This window comes from Lissotriton helveticus, chromosome 4_1 (assembly GCF_964261635.1).
Source record: "Lissotriton helveticus chromosome 4_1, aLisHel1.1, whole genome shotgun sequence".
In the NCBI taxonomy this organism is placed as follows: domain Eukaryota; kingdom Metazoa; phylum Chordata; class Amphibia; order Caudata; family Salamandridae; genus Lissotriton; species Lissotriton helveticus.
In genome coordinates this window covers 835252116-835271263 of record NC_136063.1, presented here as the reverse complement: position 1 = coordinate 835271263, position 19148 = coordinate 835252116, and the positions used below count along the sequence as shown (strand labels likewise).

General features: G+C 44.9%; 1 protein-coding gene across 2 annotated transcripts in view; it reads left to right on the top strand.

Moving 5' to 3' along the window:
* CEP192 (centrosomal protein 192) overlaps window positions 1-19148 on the top strand; it is a 2224848-nt gene that overhangs the window by 347101 nt on the left and 1858599 nt on the right. For both annotated transcript variants that reach the window (XM_078687485.1, XM_078687486.1), the window contains exon 12: window positions 15248-15397. In XM_078687485.1, the coding sequence (XP_078543611.1) occupies window positions 15248-15397 (150 nt within the window). The remainder of the gene's footprint in view (window positions 1-15247; window positions 15398-19148) is intronic.

The following is a 19148-nucleotide window of genomic DNA, read 5'->3' as shown; positions in this document are numbered from 1 at the left end:
CACCAGCACATCGGTGTTGTCATTTGGCCTGCATGCCATAGCTTCAGCAGTGTTACTTAAGTCGTATGTAAGAAATTAAGTTGGATAAATCTGAGCCTAGGTGATATGACACCATGGCGGCATTCGGACGTCTCTCCAGTTGAAGTAGTCTAGTGGGCCTAACTATTCCTCCCACCTGGATCGTAGTGGCATAAACAGGTCTGGGGAATAAAGTATAAGGGATTTGTAGATCCGAGGAATGCCCTTCCCTTCAATAGGGCCGATTTGGGATTTGAAGGGACTGTATTTTGGGACGGTCTCAAACAATTCATGGTGTTGTTGAGGGTGTGGCATAGTTGTAAATAAATAAAGAATTTGAATCTATTCATGTCACATTCTTCTTTCAAGGTTTGAAATGCTTTCATGTGATATCCCTGCCATATGTTTCTCAGTGTGGCGATACTTATCTTATCCTATCCACAAAATCCATATAGGAAGGAAATGCGTCTTAGCCATCGTCCTGTCCCAAACGGGGTCTCGAGTCATCTTTCTGTCCCAACCTATCCATTTCAACGCCGAGCACGATGTCAGGAGGACCACCTGAGTGGATTTGGTAAGGTGGGAGAAGATAGGGTTCCCATACAGCACACCTCTAATGTTGTCTAGACTCAGGATGGCCACCCCCAGCCAAAACGGATCTTCCCTCCCTCAGTTCCAACAGTCGTTGACCACTAGTAAGTGGGCTGCCCAGTTCTGTAGGAAAAAACAATTGATGGACAGAATGCAGAACAATGTCATGCATTCACCCCAGTACAGAGATCTAGGCCTGAATCCATAGTTTTTTTCTCACCATGCCATTCCAGTTTGAGCCCAGCATATGCAAATCAGTCTTGACCCTGTGCCCAATGTGAACAGTCCAGCCCAAACTGCCAGGCTAGGTCCCCCCTGGACTGGAAACAAGCATCCTAAGACCGGTTTCGGGGTTTCACCCCTCTTCAGCCAGGATAGCTTGACTCCAGTGCCATGCAGAGCACAGGACCCACGTCTGGGCATACTCGTCCCACGCAGGGTGACAAATGCAAAAAGAGCAATTGATGGACAGAATGCAGAACAATGTCATACATTCACCCCAGTACAGAGATCTGGGCCTAAACCCATCGTTTTTTTGCTCACCATGCCATTCCAGTTTGAACCCAGCCATATGCAAATCAGTCCTGACCCTGTGCCAAATGGGAACAGTCCAGCCCGAACTGCCAGGCCAGGTCCTCCCTGGACTGGAAACAATCATCCTAGGACTGGTTTCAGGGTTTCACCTCTCTTCAGCCAGGAAAGCTTGACTCCAGAGGCATGGAGATCACAGTTACATAGGAAAACATCCGCCATGCCCAATCCACTACCACAGGTTGTTTGGGAAAGGTCAAAAGGCAATGCGGGAAGGGCAGTTAACTCATAGGAGAAACCGATTTTGCTCAGGTGGTTGCCAAACAAGGATTGTGAAAGGAACAGGTGATAATTTTGTCGTGAATATATAGCAGATTTGGCAGTGCAATCATTTTAAACAGGGCTACACGCGCCAGGATGTTAAGGGGCAGTGTCGCCCAGCTGCTAAGGTCCACCGCAATTTGCGATACTTAAGACTTTGTTAAGCCTCCAGGTTAGCTCAGGTTCAAGTGCTATAGGTATTCACAGCTAGTGGAAACTGAGTCTATGTATAAGGAGTTGTGATTGGAATTTTGACCATTTATCGTTTCCTCTTAGTGAGAACAGGACCAATTTGAGCCAGTTAATGTTTATTCCTGATGGTCCCCGTATTGAGCTAGTATCTGTAGCAGACGTGGGATTGTGAGGGATGGTAGGAAGATGTGAAGGACGTCATCCAGATATATAGTGATATGATCTGCTTTGCCACACTCTAGTCAAATCCCTGTATATGTGCATGACATCACATTCACACTGCTAGGAATTGTATAGTGAGGTCAAAGAGAAATTGTGATAGGGGCCATCCATGACTGGTCCCATGCATGTTGCGAAGGAGGTGGAGAGAGTGCAGTTAACACAGAATTGGGCCTGGGGTTGGAATACAGCACTCCCATGAAAGTTCAAAATTTAGGGCCTAGGCCTTCCTTCACTATAACTCAAAACTTAGTTGAGAAAATCCTAGTTAACTGAGTCACACTTTCTCAAAAAGTAGAAGAAAAATAGCAGTTGATCCTTCAGTATTGAGAGATTAGCCAGGGCTGTGTACTCTATGGAGCAGTGTATAGTACACTAGTTGGGCATGAATTCACATTGATCTGGGTTATTCGGTTGGATTAGTAGGTGGATGGCCAGAATTTTGGCATAGATTTTAATTTTGGTGTTAATAGGAGATCTTGGGTGATTAAGATTAACACTGATCTGGTGATTGGTCTGGCTCTGGTGGTACTACTATGGTGCTCAAGTCGAGTTCTGGAGGGAATTGTGCCTTGTTGATTGCCTCCTGGTTTAAATTTAGGAGATGGAGTCATTTGGTTCTGGAAGCATCTATAGTATTTAATGAGGAAGCCATCCGGGCCTGTGATCTTCCCATAATTCCAGTCCCGTAGTGCCTGCGCAATTTCTTTTGATGTGAGTCTGCGGTCCAGGTCAATCCTGTTACCCTTAAGTTTCGGCATGGGGATGTTGGTCACCAGTGGGGAAACCATCTCTCTCGGGGGCCGTTGTGGAGTGGCAAGTAGCTCACAATAGTTTTCCAGAAATGCGGCTGCAATGACTGCGGCTTCCTCTGCCATTGTTCTGTCCCCAGTCTTAATCGTGGGGACGATCGTTGTGGCTACCTCTTTCATTGCCAGCCAGTAAACAAGAATATCCTGCTGGATCTCCCCCACCTTTATGGTTGACTCGTGCCAGCATTGGCTGGTTTCTTCAAGGACCATTCAAAAACCCTCCTCTTGGGCAGGGTATTATTGTGGAATCGGTTCTACAGGTGAGAAATCTGCAGGCAGAAGCATCCTTCGGAAGAAAAAGTTACGTCCCTGCGGTAAGTTTTCCTGGTGGATACCATATCTACCTGTTGATTCCTCACCAACCTGCCCGCTTCCCCATTTGATAGATGAGTTCTAGGGAAAAGCAAAGAAGGTCCAATTTTACATGTTTTTGGGCACTTCAAACACACGTCTAGTTCAGACTACACTCTGGCCTGGAGCACTATGAAAAAACGGAGGGAAACTGCCTTAGTTGCTCCAGGTGGGTGCCTAATGGTCTCTGTGAAGCTGCCTGACATCACTTCTAGCGTCTACTAACGCCAGCACACTCTACTGGCTACTTAAGAGCTTTGAAGTTTCCGGATCCAGTCTGATGCTGTGGATTGTTCTATTGGTAAAGAATCTGCAGGTAGATCTAGTATCAACTACAAATATTATTATAATAAATGCGAATCAGAGGAGCGCCAAACAATAAAAAAAAAAAAAAATTCAACCATTCAAAATTTTTGGGAGTCTTCCAATAATAAGTCCTTAGGCAGTATGTTGAATTCAAGAAGATTCTTTCTTTTTTCTTTTTTCCTTTTTTTCAATGATCACAGTTCAAAATCCATATAACAAAAGCAGTCACAATCTTCTTCTCTATTATTATAATTCGTATTCCAAGCAAATTCCAAACAATAAATCAGCTGGTGCCGAAACACTGATTTGGACTGAGGTCCGAGGTTCTCCTGTTATCATGCCGGGAACCGCTGCTTACAATGCAGGTTAACATCTGCTAGCCACCGACTGCCTGGCCTTACCAGTGGGGGTGTACAGATGCTTCTTCTTTTTTCCACATGTCCATTGCTAAATATCCCTGCAAGTATATATTTTATACAGTCATTCTTATCGCAACAAATCCCTACCATATCAGTAATCTTTGCAGATACTGCAAGGTTCATCACGAATTGGACCATACAATATTGAATCAAACCATCATATGGTGTCTTTTTCATTTGTCTGACTTGGATCAAGTTCCAATGCCGAATCGGCATATATATATTTGGAGCCCTGACGAAGTTCCTACAGGGAACGAAACGTGTTGGTTGTGTGTCGTTCTTGGTAAAGATTACCGAAATAAAGAAAATAATTACTCTTGGACTAAGTGAGCTCGCGTTTGATTTCAATGAGTGCACCTTCCTCTTCTTGATAAACAAAATCAATATCTGGTTTAATACTAGCTGAAAAAATGACGTTGGAACCTCATATCGTTTTCTGGATTCTCCAAAATATATTTCCGGACATGAGTAGTCTTAAACAAGCATTTGCATTGCAATAGGTCTCGCATTTACGTGAGTTTAAGCAATTGGCATTGTAAATGACAATGCCTTTTATTTATGTTCTAAAAATGAAAAGAAAAATAAAAGGCATTGCCATTTGCACTGTCAATAGCTCAAACTTGCGTAAATGCGAGACCTATTGCATTGCAAATGCTTGTTCACTTTCTGGACTTGGTACTTGCACAGACCTTTGCAGGCGAAGTGCACACTGAGTGTAACTGTTGTGCTGCTGACTTTCTTTTTTCTTTGTCTAAGCCTGTGCCACAGCTGAAACTCTGCCTCCTTGCCCTCAGGCTGACCTTGCCCGGCCAGCCCATGCCACTCCAAACAGCCCTGAGAGCCTGATCCTGCTGTACCCTGCACCAGGAGATGATGAAGATAGATACACGATGGTGCAAACAAGATATTGGTTAGTCAACCTGGCAAGCACAACCCTCCACGCTACCTTTTCTCATTTTAATAGTTTTACATGATATTTTGACCTGCTGTGTCTGGTGATCGAACACTCCTTATCCAGGGACCTTTTGGGGTTTGTTGTGAGCCTCATGTGCGCCTGAGTGGTTGCCCGACTGCCTTGCATCACCCTGAATTTGGCATACCACCACCATACCCCCTGTATATGTTTGAACTCGGACATTGTCCTTCACTTGTAGACACTCTCGCATTTAACTTTGCAAACCTCAAAGTATCCGATTTTGGTGGGAAGGTTATAATCCTCCATTTTCAGCGACCGTTTCTGCATCTTTAAAGTTTTGCCAGCCCCGTAAGTGTGTGTGGTCCTTGTAATAATGTATCTGTGCAGCTTATGATTGGGTTAGTGTCTTTTTCCTTCTAACTTGATTCTGAACTTTGCGAACAATAGATCTTTGCAAACATTAGATCCGATGGAGCACATTGTACAGTGTTTGACCAGAAACCCTAGTTTCAGTACTGTCTTGGGTTTACTCTAATCTTATTGTTGAGCGGCACACCCACGTGGGCTTAGTCTCTTGAGTTATTATGACTAGAAGCCCTTAGCTTTCCCGTTGTGGTGAGCTCATAAGGCCTGGCTACCTGCACATTCTCTATAACCGCGCCTAGAATTTGATTTGTGAAGCAAATCAATAAAAATTAGTAGATGACAGACTGTGGGGTGCACGGACGTCTACAAAGAATGCTTCTTTTGTACCACTCATCACTCCCAGAGAGGTAGCAATACTGTGCTGTGTTGCAGCCAGAAAGGAAGGCCTTTGATGAGCAGGATGAGAGAACAGCTTTGGAGCATTTAGTTTATTACCCTCGCCCAGGTCTAATTTGGTAGGAAATTAGGAAATCTGGCCAAGCTTGAGTGTCTTTGAAACTGGTTCACAGGAGGGTGATCCCTGCTCCTCCCCCTCCTGTATCTTTCTTTCAGCTACCACTTGTAACAAAACCCCACTGCTGCCTCCACGCAGCTGTGGGGAGGGGCCACTGTGCTCAGGAACAGTGTTTGGGGGAATGGATTCGCTAGAAAAGTGTTGAGCCCATTCTCATCCAGGGGATACTCATCAATAGTCATAATCTATGAATAATCCCCGCTCATGTGCGGGATCCCGGAGCATATAGAAAATACATATATATATATATATATGTATATATATATATATATATATATGTATATATATATACATATGTATACATATGTGAAAACATACATTTGCAGCCTAAAGTATTTCCAAACTGGCAAAGCTGCTGAAAATTACATGAATTAGCATAAACACAGTTGTACTTTCCCAACCCCTAAGGAAGAAAGAGAGCAGTAAACATTTGAATACAACAATGCTTTATTGTCATAGAAACACCTGTAATTGCAGGCATTTGCCAGTAGGCTGCAGTAGAGTGTAAGTAAACAAAGAAAGACTGACACCTTGCCTTTAAGGCATTAGAGTAGGGGTACCGTGCCTTTAAGACCTGAAGGCGACCCCCTGCTCCCATGATGCACCACAGGTGGCAGTTGGGTCAGTTATTTTTTCTGGCTCCTTCTGAGAGGATCCTGGAGCTCTTCAGTTTTTGACTGAAATTGTTTGATTTAAGTGAATTTTTTCAGAAATTTAGACATCTTCTGGTTTATTAAGGCTTCTGCTTTTGTTTTTTGTGGAATTCCACTAACATTTTGTCAGAATGCCTGCTTTATTCCGAAAGTGTCCTTGTGACAAGAAGATGGCACTGGCTGACCCACACTCAGTGTGTATTGTGTGCCTTCCATCTGCACACAACCCTGACCAGTGCCACCATTGTCAGAAGTTCTCTCAACTGACCCTTTGTGACAGAGAACGAATCAGACGCCATGCTGGAGAAAGACAGGAGTCATCAGGTGGGTGGCCATGGAGGCCCCAGGACGTCGTCTTCCAGCAAGCATGGCCATAAACGGCGACGTTCCGCTTCTCCTGCCCCCGGAAGAGGAAGGGAGGACGAGAATCACCGTTGACGTTGACGTCGAAGTCGCTGTCGAAGAGGCCCAGACACTCTTCAGGAACACTATCGCGACGTTGAGAGTCTCCGCCGCATCAAAGTAAGTTGGTGTCGAGACGCCACACTTGGGCTCGATGTCTGTGGCTGCTGGCATGTCCAAGTCTCCGTCGAGGCTTCCGTCAACATCGAGACACTCTCAGCCACCCTTGAAGGGTCAGTGTCGAGAGTTATGACGGCTACCAGATCGCCACTGGCTGGCGTGCCGCCGTCAAGAGTCGTCGAGATCCCACCATTCGACGTCGAGGCGACGCCAGGAAGGGTCGCCGTCGACACGACGTCGTAGAAGGTCGTTGTACTGTCGATCAGATGTCGAGGAAGATAGACGTCGAGGTCACCAACTCGACCCCTAAGATCGCAGTCGAGGTAATCACGGCGTGGACGATCGACGTCGAGATCATCAAGGCCTCGCTCGACGCCAATGGTCACTGAAACGTCATTGACGTTGAAGCTCTCGACGTTGAGAGAAGAGGTCATGTTATCGTGGAGTCACCTGGGTCCAGAGCATCATCAGGAGACAGATCTTCATCTCCTGGACTGAACATTGTGGAGATTTCTCCAGAAGTCTCCTCCAGATCTGCGGACAAATCACGCAGTGTGTCACCTCGCTGCCCTCAGGGGGCTGTATCGGGCTGTCCCAGTAGTCCGGGCTCGGATTACTCCCGCACATTCTCACCATCTGTTCCAAGGACAAGCACTCCGTTCTAAGTCTCTGCCTCGGAGGCCACGATCCAGGCCAAGATCTCCTGCCAGATCACGATCTCCTGCAAGGTCAAGAACACCTACCAGGCCAAGATCTCCTTCTAGACATCGGTCTAGATCCAGGGGTCGGCACAGCCGTCATCACGACAGGCCCCATGAAAGAGGACGCACAAGATCTCAGACTTGGTCCTCCTCTACGAAATCTACGGTCCGGGACTATTCTCCGACCTTCTCCTCTACGCCTCCTTCACGAGTCTCACCTATCGATGATATCGCAACCTTTACGGACGTTCTGAGTAGGGGGGCAAAGAAGCTTAACATCTCTCTGCATACCCCTGTGGTGCCCACATCTATAATCTTTGATACCCTACATCAGCGGACAGCTCCCAGACCTCTGCTGCCTCTGGTTCCTGGTTTCATAAAACCGGCGATATCTACCTTCCTCATGCCTGCGACGGTGGGTTCTGTACCATCTAGAATCGCCAAGAAGTATAAGGCTCCTGCAGAGGACCCCTTGTTCCTCAGATCTGACCCACCAGCTGATTCAGTCATTGTGGCGGCTGCAATGAAATCCCATTCTGCTTCCACCTCATCCTCGGTACTCCCGGAAAAGGATAGTAAACTCATAGATTCGTTTTGGAGAAAAAGATGCAACACTTCAGCTCCGTATATGAAGGTGGGCAGTGCCTCTGCTCTACTCGGGAGGTATGACCGATCGCTCTGGGACTCCCTCACTCGCTTCACGGTGATGCTTCCAAAGGAAAACCGGCAGGACTTCGCCGAGATCCTACAGGAGGGAGGGCTCGTAGCCAACCAGGTCATCCGTGCCGCGGCAGATGCTTCCGACCTTGCGGCTCATGGCTACTCCCATGGAATCTGCTCACGACGTTCGGCTTGGCTCCGCCTCACAGGCCTCAAGCCGGATGCTCAAAAGAAGATACTGAACCTTACTTTTAATGGTACATCTCTATTTGGGTCTCACGCTGACGACGAGATGACTAAGATGAAATCGGAAATGGACACTGTTAAAGCTGTGGGTTTGGAGAAGCGTAAAGAATTTAAGAAGCGCTTTCGTCAGGGGGACAAACGATCTTACCAGCAGAGGGATCAAACCCCTTAGTGGTCATCCCAAGCACAGCAAAAAATCCCAGTTCCAGCAGAGACACCCTGGCAGAGGCAGAGGGAACAACAACAAACAGCAGTCCGCCTCCAAGCAGCCTCCCAAGCCCGAGCTGTTGCTTCCTCCTCAACTGTTTGCGACTCCGGTGGGAGGGAGTGTATCATCATCTGGAAGAGTAGAGATCCATTACAAAGGACAGATGGGTGCGGAGTATTGTGCAGCATGGTTACTTGCTGAGGTTCAAGTCCCCCCCTCCCCCCCCCCCCCCCCCCCCCCCCCCAACCCCTCAAGTTTTTCCTCAACTAAAACACCTTCCCCGATTCCACAGTCAACTGCTGCAGGACGAAGTTTCTGTCCTTCTCAGAAAAAAGGCCATAGAGGAGGTTCCTCCCATGCAAAGAAATCAAGGAGTATACTCCCGCTACTTTCTTGTCCAAAAACGTGGAGTAGCCAAAGAATACAGACCTATTCTCGACCTACTTCTACTGAACAGGTTTATCAAAAAAGAAAAATTCCGTATGCTAGCCCTGCACCAGATCTTTCCACATCTTCATCAGGGAGACTGGATGTGTGTCATCGACCTGCAGGACGCTTACTTTCACATACCTGTCTCAGTGAATCATCGAACGTTTCTCAGGTTTCCGATTGGACTTCATCACTACCAGTATCGAGTGCTTCTGTGTGGCCTCAAATCCGCCCCACGGACATTCTCAAAGTGCATGGCGGTGGTGGCTGCTTTTCTCTGCAGGCGGAAGATCTTTGTCTATCCCTATCTAGACGATTGGCTTCTAAAAAGCTCCACAACTGCTCTGCTTAAGAACCATCTATTGTCTGTCTCAACCTGATGAATTCATTGGGGTTTCAGGTCATCTTCAAAAAGTCAGTGCTCAATCCTTCCCAACAAATTCACTACCTGGGCGCTTCCCTGGACTCCGTGCAGGCAAGCGTGTGTCCTTCGGAGGAAAGGTTGTCATCCATGCTCCTGAAGTGTTGTCTCCTGCTGGACACTCACAGTCCCACAGCCAGGCAAGTGTCGTCTCTCCTTGGATCGATGGCCTCGTGTATCTACATCGTGCCCAATGCACGCCTTCACATGAGGCCTCTGCAGCAGGCTCTCGAGTATCAATGGTCTCAGAGATCAGGTCACTGGGAAGACTGTGTTTCTCTTCAACAAGGTGCCAGAGACTCAGTCAGATGGTGGATTAAACGTTCCCACCTTCTGCAGGGAGTTCCATTTCATCGACCTCCTCCATCTCAGTCAGTGGTCACGGATGCCTCTCTGCAAGGCTGGGGTGCTCATATGGACCAACTTCAGGTCCAAGGTCTCTGGTCCGAAGTAGAGCGAGGCTACCACATCAACTTCCTGGAGCTTCGAGCCGTCTATCTGGCGCTCAAATCCCTCGATCCTTCTCTGCGCACCAACTACATTCTAGTTCAGACGACAACACAACAACCATGTTCTATCTGAACAAGCAGGGAGGCACCAGGTCACGAGTTCTATCCCTGGAAGCTCAAGCCATTTGGCACTGGCTCCTGGCAAGAGGCCTATCCATCGTGGCAGTTCACCTACCAGGTATCCAGAATGTCCAGGCGGACTGCCCAAGCAGAGACTTTGTAGAAGCGCACGACTGAGTGCTCAACGAAGCGGTCGCACAGGAGGTGTTTCAACAATGGGGCGTACCAGATATAGACCTGTTCGCAGACGCTGCAAACGCAAAATGCCCCATCTTCGCGTCCAGGTTCCCCCAACATGGCTCACGGGGGAGCGCACTTTTGATCAGCTGGTCCCAGACATTGCTGTATTCTTTTCCTCCCCTGCCTCTGATCCCGGCGGTGATTCAGAAATTCTACAGGACCAACACCAAGATAATAATAATAATAATAATAATAATAATCCACATTTGTAAAACGCACAATCACCCGTAAGGGTCTCTAGGCGCTGGGGGCCGTCGGGAAGATTAAGCAAGCTATTGCCCAGAGTCACATGGTGCTGGGCTAACCTGCCGCCGGAGCCGGGGATCTAACTCTGATCCCCAGATTCCAGCGTCAGTCGCCCTGGCCGCGGCGCCACACCTCTCCCTGGTGATGATCCTGATAGCGCCGGAGTGGCCATGCCAGTGCTGGTACACGGATCTCCTCCAGCTGTAGGAAGTCCCTCTCCGGAGACTTCCTTGCCGTCCAGACTTGTTGACCAAGGACCAAAGGAAGTTGTTTCACCCCAACCTTCCTTTGCTTGACGGCATGGCTCCTGAGGTCATCCAATATGGCCACCTAGACCTTTCAGCAGACTGCATGAACATTCTTAAGGAAGCGAAGAGAACCCTCCACTAGGAAGTCATATGCTTTCAAGTGGAAGTGATTTTTCATGTGGCGTCTTGACAACTCTCTTGACCCTATCCATGGTCAGGAGCAGGTGATTCTACCCTACCTATTGCATTTGGCAAAGTCAGGCCTGAAGTACCCCTCCATCAGGGTTCACTTAGCGGCACTCACAGCTTCTAGGAAGTCGCCTTCTCAGACCTCATTCTTCCTTATGCCTATGGTCAAAGATTTCTTGGAAGGGCTTAAGAAAGTGTTTCCACCAGTGAGGCCCCCCTCCCTGAGAGCTTAACATCGTCCTCACTAAATTGATGGGTGCTCCTTTCGAGCCTATCCACAAGGCTTCTTTGCAGCACTTGACCTGGAAAGCTGCTGTTTAGTGGCTATCACCTCTGCCGGTAGGGTTAGCGAAATCCAGGCCCTGTGTTTGTAAGGAACCTTACACAGTGTTTCATGCCAACAGGGTGGTACTGAGGACACATCCTGGCTTCCTGCCCAAGGTAGTCTCAGACTTTCATATCAATCAGTCTATCACCCTGCCTACCTTTTTCCCTCAACCTACCACTCCCCCGGAGAGGTCTTTACACTCTCTAGATCTCTGGAGGGTTCTGAAATTTTACCTGGCAAAAACCCTTCCACTTAGGAAGTTTGACCGGCTCTTTGTGAATTATGGGTCAACTAATACCGGTCTGTCTGCCTCAAAAAGATCAATTTCTTGCTGGATCCTCTCCTGTATAGCTCTGTCTTACCAATTAGCTAACAAGGCTTTACAGGATAGGCCTCCTGCACACTCGACTAGAGGGAAAGCTTCTACTACGGCTCTCCTTCGTAATATTCCAATCTCTGAGATTTGCAAAGCGGCTACATGGCGTTCAGTACATACCTTTACCCACCATTATTGCCTGGATTCAGATGCACAGGCCGATGCCCAAGTGGGACAGGCCCCGTTGAGGAATTTATTTGCATAACTGCATTTTAAATGTGATGTTGATTCATGTCTTACTGTATACTTATTTGCTCGTCCGCGAGACTTTGGGTATGGGCTTGCTAATCTATTCGTAGATTATATCTATTGATGAGTATCCCCTCGATGAGAAGGATTAGTTACTTACCTGTAATCCTAGTTCTCATCCAGGGGTATACTCATTAAAGTCATAAGCTCCCACCCACCTCCCCGGACGAGCATTATCGTAAAGTTATGAGATGTTACTATGGATCTACTCGGGTGTTATGCATCTCCAAAAAGAACTGACCCAACTGCCACCTGTGGTGTATCATGGGAGCAGGGGGTCGCCTTCAGGTCTTAAAGGAGAAGTGTGGCTCACTGGTTAGAAGAGGCAGACCCTGAAGCAGAGGTCAGACCCGGGACGAGGGTTCAATTCCCGACGCGGCAGGGTCTTGAGCCCAAATATCCACGGACTCGATAATTCTCGTTTCGGTGCCTACTTGAATCACGGGTTCACACTCTGCAGCTCTGGGCATTAGCTGCTTAATCTCCACTACGGCCCCCCCGTGGCGGGATGCCTGGCTTTCACCTTGGGGATGCCCAGTACGGGTATCTCACAGGGAAAAAAGCCAGGACGGGTTCCCAAGGCAAGCGCCGAGATGCCTACGGGTAATCGAGCGCTATATAAGAACGCATAATAATAATAATAATAATGATAAAGGCACGGTACCCCTACTCTAATGCCTTAAAGACAAGGTGTCAGTCTTTCTTTGTTTCTTTATACTCTACTGCAGGCTACTGGCAAATGCCTGCAATTACAGGTTTTTCTATGGCAATAAAGTATTGTTGTATACAAATGTTTACTGCTCTCTTTCTTCCTTAGGGGTTGGAAGAGTACAACTGTGTGTATGCTAATTCATGTAATTTTCAGCAGCTTTGCCAGTTTGGAAATATTCTAGACTACAAATATGTTTTCACATATGTATATATATCTATATATATTTTCTATATGCTCCGGGATCCCGCACATGGGCAGGGATTATTCATAGATTATGACTTTGATGAGTATACCCCTGGATGAGAACGAGGATTACATGTAAGTAACTAATCCTTACATTCTACTGTGTAGTAGAGAGGGCTGTTAAATTCTGGAGTGGCAACTTAGCGGGCTAATGCCACTGCTAACAGGGCTTTTGTGCACTGTATTCGAATTTCGATTCCAGCAAAGCACTCGGCTGATACTGCTATTCATCTTTACATGGTGGATAACGAGGCCAGACCAGCTGGGTAATAACACAACTATTGGTATAAAGGCAAGAGAAATGTTTTCATTGCGCTGTGTGGGTAAACTCTTCAAAATTGTCCAGATGTTGTGACACTGCAGGTTATGAGCTGGGGAGGCCACAGCAGCGCTTAGACTCCCATGGCTACTTTTGAACCAGGAGGTAGAACAGTGCAGATTCAGGGGGTTATTAACAAACTCCTCGTGCCGCCAGTGTTCAGAAGTGACGCACGAGCGGCGCAAGGGGCTTGTAAATAAGCCCCACCATTTTATAAGTAGAGGTTTGAGAGGTCTCAAGACAGCAGCTGGAATTTGAGAACTCCTTTCTCAAACGGAAATGTACTGTTACTGGAATTACTTGGTGATGACTCCATTTGGCAACAGTGTGAAACTGTGCACCGCAAACGTTTTCTCTATAAAGAACAAGCTTCTGCAGTTGCTGGTCTCTGGATCCCAGCTAAAAGTTATTATTGTAAGTGACTTTGTCTCTGTCTATCTGACTGCGCACAGGTAAAATTGCTGAGTCCAACATAACACGGGGTGACTTATTTCCCGAATAAAAAAAAAAAGACCCAAACGCAAAGTGACTGTCGCTGTCCGTGAATTGAGCAGATCATTCAATTGTCTGTCGTCTAAAGTATTTTATTTTGTGGCTCAACTATGCCTGGCCCACTCATGCCATCATTTTAAAAGTTGTAAGAACATGGGATAACGCGCTGTGTTCCCTTTGTAAAAAAAAGACGCATGCAAAGGCCAATAGCGTGGCCCAAAAGGAAAAGCACATGCTCTTGCGTGTGCAATTCCTAAACCCCCTACAAGAGGTCTCTTGCTGCGCTAGACCTAAAAAGCAACTTTTCTGAGGCACAGACAACACGTGTTTCACCCCCTAAGGCCCGTAAGCCGGGGCTTTCTCAAGGCGTGAGGTCGATGAGGTAAGAAAATAATGTAAGCATTTGTACTTCAATTGACCTGTAACGTTCTAGAATCCAAAGAGTTAGGGTCGCTCGAGTCAACAAGATAATTTGATGGATAGCGTAGTATAATCTAATAGTCCAAGGGCATGCTTGTCTATATCAGTCGGCATACCTTGTCGACCTCACGCCTTGAGAAAACCCCGGCTTTTACAAAATTACCACTTGTCCTGGTGCACTTTTACCTTTCAGATCAAGGTGTCATGAAAGGATCAGATTCATTTGGCTCCTTACACCTTTGCGTAAGGGTTGCGTAAGGCACACATTTTTGCTCAGATTTTGGATCACTTGAACTCTATCAGGATGCTAGATTTTCAATTTGTCTGCAGATTACCTGTGAAGGTGATAGCCATACTCAGTTGTTTATTGCCCCATATCTTCCTCATTAGCTTGATTCAATGACTGAGTTCGTGTTGCAGTGTGTCCTTAAAATGAGAGAGGAATAAAAGAACCCAACTCATTCATCACTTCATCTCTTAAGATAGTCAGCACGCTATTCCTGCAAGGAGGTTCATTGTTTATTCCTTGCCCAATTTGAGCCTTCTTTGCCTAATTCATAGGTCTCTATCTTACTCTGTGTATAAGCTGCTCTGCTAGGACCTTGCTTAGAATGCTTAATTTTCCTCTTGAATCCAGTATTCTGCCAGTCCATTGACAATGCACTGCTGTGGTTCATAATGGCTTTCCGCTTAGTCTGTTTGTCTCATTGCTTTTCAAAGCACTGGCTGTGGGTGAAGATGAATGCATGGGTACATTAATATATGTGAAGAGTACCCCTGGGTCACCCACTGTACTCCTTCGTTTCCTATAGGTCTATTACACCCCAGTTCCTAGTCCTCACCTCCAGACTGCTGTTCAATTGCTATCTCTGCTACTCATCTGCCCTTGCCATACATAGTGTCAAAAAATGGTGCCTTTGAGTCTTGATCATGGCAAGTCTAAATCATGTTCTCATGTCTGTCTCATGGAGCTAGTTTGAAGGGAATCCACCAGGCTTCAGCCCCATTGTCTGGTCCACAGTCATTCTTCAGGTGCCAGTGTGAATACAATTTAATTAAAAGGGAGTTTTATTAGCATAGAGTTTGTGGAGCACTATTAAAGAGGAGTAAATTGGAATCTTTTTTGTGTGCCAAATTCAATAACATATATTGTATTTCAGGTGTCAGTACTCCTCATAGCATTGTTTATCAAAATGAAAAAGGAAAATGGGTAACCGATCTTGCTTACTACACACCATTTGAAAATGAAAATGCAAATGAAGCCTCGACTGTTGAAATGAATTTAAGTGATGCCGACTTCAAACCTGCTTGTAAGTCATCATTTTAAGACTGTTTCGAAACACTGATGTTAATTGTTTTACCTACTTGGTATATGTATTTTGTTATGCTGTCCGCATTTGGACAACACTTTCTATTATCAGTATTTCAGTGTGGTTCATGCTTCTTTCTTTATCCGGGTGCACTTTTCATACAGTTATGGTATTATCACTCAGTTTTGTGTGTTGGCTATTATTTAATTGCCTTGTTTAGTAATGTATTGTGTTGGTTAATTTGAAATTAAGAATAATCCTGCTTACATCTTCATCTGTGTGCAAAGATGAGTGTGGAAAGACTGAAGTGTTGGATTGTCCAAAGCCCAACATCTTTAAATAGTGTGGAAATCAATGACATCCCTCACTTTACAGGGTGCCCCCATGTAAATTAAACTAAGGTGGCCATCTTAAAATCCCCGAAAATCAAATACAAAGTAAAGGAAATCTTTTCCAAAGTATACTTATTACAATACCAGTGACTACCCGTGGCATATCAACACATTATCTACATCAAATCAGTATTCTAAACTCGCAAATACGAATTCCTTTATTTCAACCAGTCCTCTCTGGATCGGAAACAGTGCGATCGTGTAAATAAAATACAGCGGCCACTTACAATCCCCAGGAAATCTTATACAAAGTAACGGGATATCTCTTCCATAGTATACTTATTGCAATACCAGTGGCTCCCTGCGGTATATGGATGCACTGTCTACACTATTCAATATTCTAATATCAAAAATACAAATTCCATTAAGCCAACTAGTCCTCTCAGGATAAGTCATTTAAGAAGAGCAGTATACCTTAATCTTTTAGCGAATGTCGTATTATTAGATGTATGTAAGCATGCATAAAAAAGGAGTTGGGGTCATTGAGAAGTATTAGTTAAAGTTTTGTAAAAGAAAATGCAGTGTACATAAAATTATGCGAACAAGTATATAAAGGGGTTGAAGGTGAAAGAGAATAATAGACGAAGTAGATTATCTGGTCTCTACATTGCTGATATTAGACATGTTCATGCATCAAGGTTGCTCTTGCATTGGTACCAGTATTCCTATACATCATTACATCGGCCCAATCAAAGCAGGCCATATTACGTTCAAATGCATCACATCAATAGTCTACATGAAGATTAAACGTGTATATTTACAAAAACGATTAACTTTTTACGTACCCCAGCAAAAGGTATATCAAATACATGGCCATCACGGAAGTTGGGAAAGTTCATGTTCTAACATGTGTGCCATGTATACGTCAACAGATTATATCGTACAGATGCCACACCAAATGTTATTGTTCATTAAAATAGGTAATGACTACATATCAAATGCATCATTGATAAACCGAGAAATCCATATTCAAACACTATTAAGAAGAGCACATCTGCTTAATAGGTATTAATCACCTAAGAAATGGTGTAGTTCTCGGTCAATGTTCAATCCCTGATCTACTGCTTTCTAGCGCACAATCCATATTGCTTCCTGACCTCTCCGCTACAATTCTTGATCACCACCCCTCTCTCTACGGGGAACGATTTCAAGCCCATGATGATAAAAAGTCTGATATTGCGTTTACTTGTCATATGTAAGCGTGCAGAAGGCAAAGGGATACTTTGGGTTTCCCTGTTTTACTGCTCTTAGGTGTGTTCCATTATCCTATCCTTCAACATCCTTATTGTAATTCTCACATGTATCATCACGTCTACATATCAGAATGTAGATAACATATCATGTAATGTATGTAATGTTATTGGTGATGTGATACAAACGAGTGTTTATAGATAAATCTTGTTTCTTTAGCCAGTCTGCAGATCAAAAAGTGTCCGCATTTAAAGAAGCCTCTGTTATGTTGTGCTAACAAGCTATGCTGCATTCTGGTAGTGCCTGGGTAACTCGGACTGATCAATCCTGTCTGTCCTCTTTGAAATGTTGTTTGCTTTTTTTTTTTGTGTTGTGCAAGGATACAGTCTTCCTTCAATAGGCGCCAATGCCTATTCAATACCCTACTTATGTCACCATTATTGCTACCATAGGAAGTATTGGTTCAATCATTTCCCTTTTGGTGTTTGCTTCCGACTTCTTGTGCGTCAGTGTCTCTGTTCTCTCCAATTTGGAGGCCCTACTGCTTGCTTTCTTAATTATATCTTTGTCATAACCCCTAAGGGTGAATCTCTGTTTGATGTCAGCCAGAGTTTTAGTGAATTGGTTTACAAGGTACTATGCCCAGGGCAAGATTTATTTTCAGGCCATGTGCCAAGTATGCAAAAATATCCCAAGCCCAGTGGAAAAGTATCTTGAATGTGAAGTATTTTCACAACATAGTTGCAGAGAATGCCCTATAGATGTTATGGATGGGGGAGGGGGGTAGAGTATACAGTGCATTGGTTCATGCCATGCTTACTAGAATTAACTACATAACATGGCAGCAATTCACTTAACCAATTAGACCAAACGACTTCGGGATTTTTTTTATGGTGTGTGAATTTGACACTGAATTGATAGTGGTCATAAACATCACTAGTTTCAGTTAATTGCATAAATTCCCATTTTGAACTGAGTTATCTCAAGTAATCAACTTAATGTATTTGAAAGTTTCTCAAAGCTTAACCAATTTACAGTGATAAAGTTATAGTTTATATCCATTTTAAGGGGCAATCTTTCTGATCTGTAGATTGTATGACCTAACAAGCGGTTCATTTTACGTGGCATGTATTGCCTTATGAAAATACTGAAGCCTTCAGCCTGCACCATGGGCAAGTTTTTCCTGCGCTCATTTGACTAGGGAGAACCACTTCCCTTCTATATCGCATTACCTTTTGCACTGACCATTGCATGCAAGATTGCATTAGAGAATTCATGATGATTGTTGCTGCTAGATTCCCTTCACTCTGCCACATAGGTGTTGATACTGGAATGCCCAGTAGGTTATGCCAGCATTTCAGTCAACCTGCTCTGATTAGATTTATTTCAGTTTGTTTTCCTACTCATGACCAAAACTACATTGTGGTTGAATTATTGTGACAGATGGACATTGATTGTGTCCAGAATGTACTCTCTTCACTTATGTGTGTGGAACTTGGAGTCTGTCATGGAATCTGCTATTGGAAAGCATTTTGTCAGAATGATATCTAAAGTGGAGCACTCTAGTCAGAGAAAAGTTGTCATGGTCTTTTTAATATGTAGATGTCTAATTTGCTGCAGAAGGGCCTAGGCATCTTCCAACTTATGGGATGCAGAATCCACTTTCTCCCTCTCATGCATAGGCCTCTGTTGCTGTCTCAGTGAAGGTAGCTCCACAGGGAGCACAGCAGGATATTTGAGTCAAATTCACTTGCTAAAGACTTAAATCATGCCTGTGAAAGAAAAGGAGACACAAACTTGATCCAAACGCGGTACGTAGACTGATGTTGCAGATGTTCATAGATTGGTGTTGAAAACCAGTGAGAAGTCTTTTGACCACCTCTAGTGGTGCTGGCACAAGGAACACAGTTTATTATATATATGTTTTTTTATTACATTGTTGCCATTATGATTCAAGTGAAAATAATTACTCCTTTCTATTCTTTACATGGCATTTCCACAATGGTGGTGTCTAATATTACTTATTTCAAGTACGCTTGTGAGTATGGCGGTCCTGCACATAAAGTTAAAATGCAACGAGTTCTGGATGGAGATATATATAAGTTCATTCTCTGGCCTAGCCACTAGAATATGGAACTCACTGCCACCCACAGTCAGAACTAACTCCT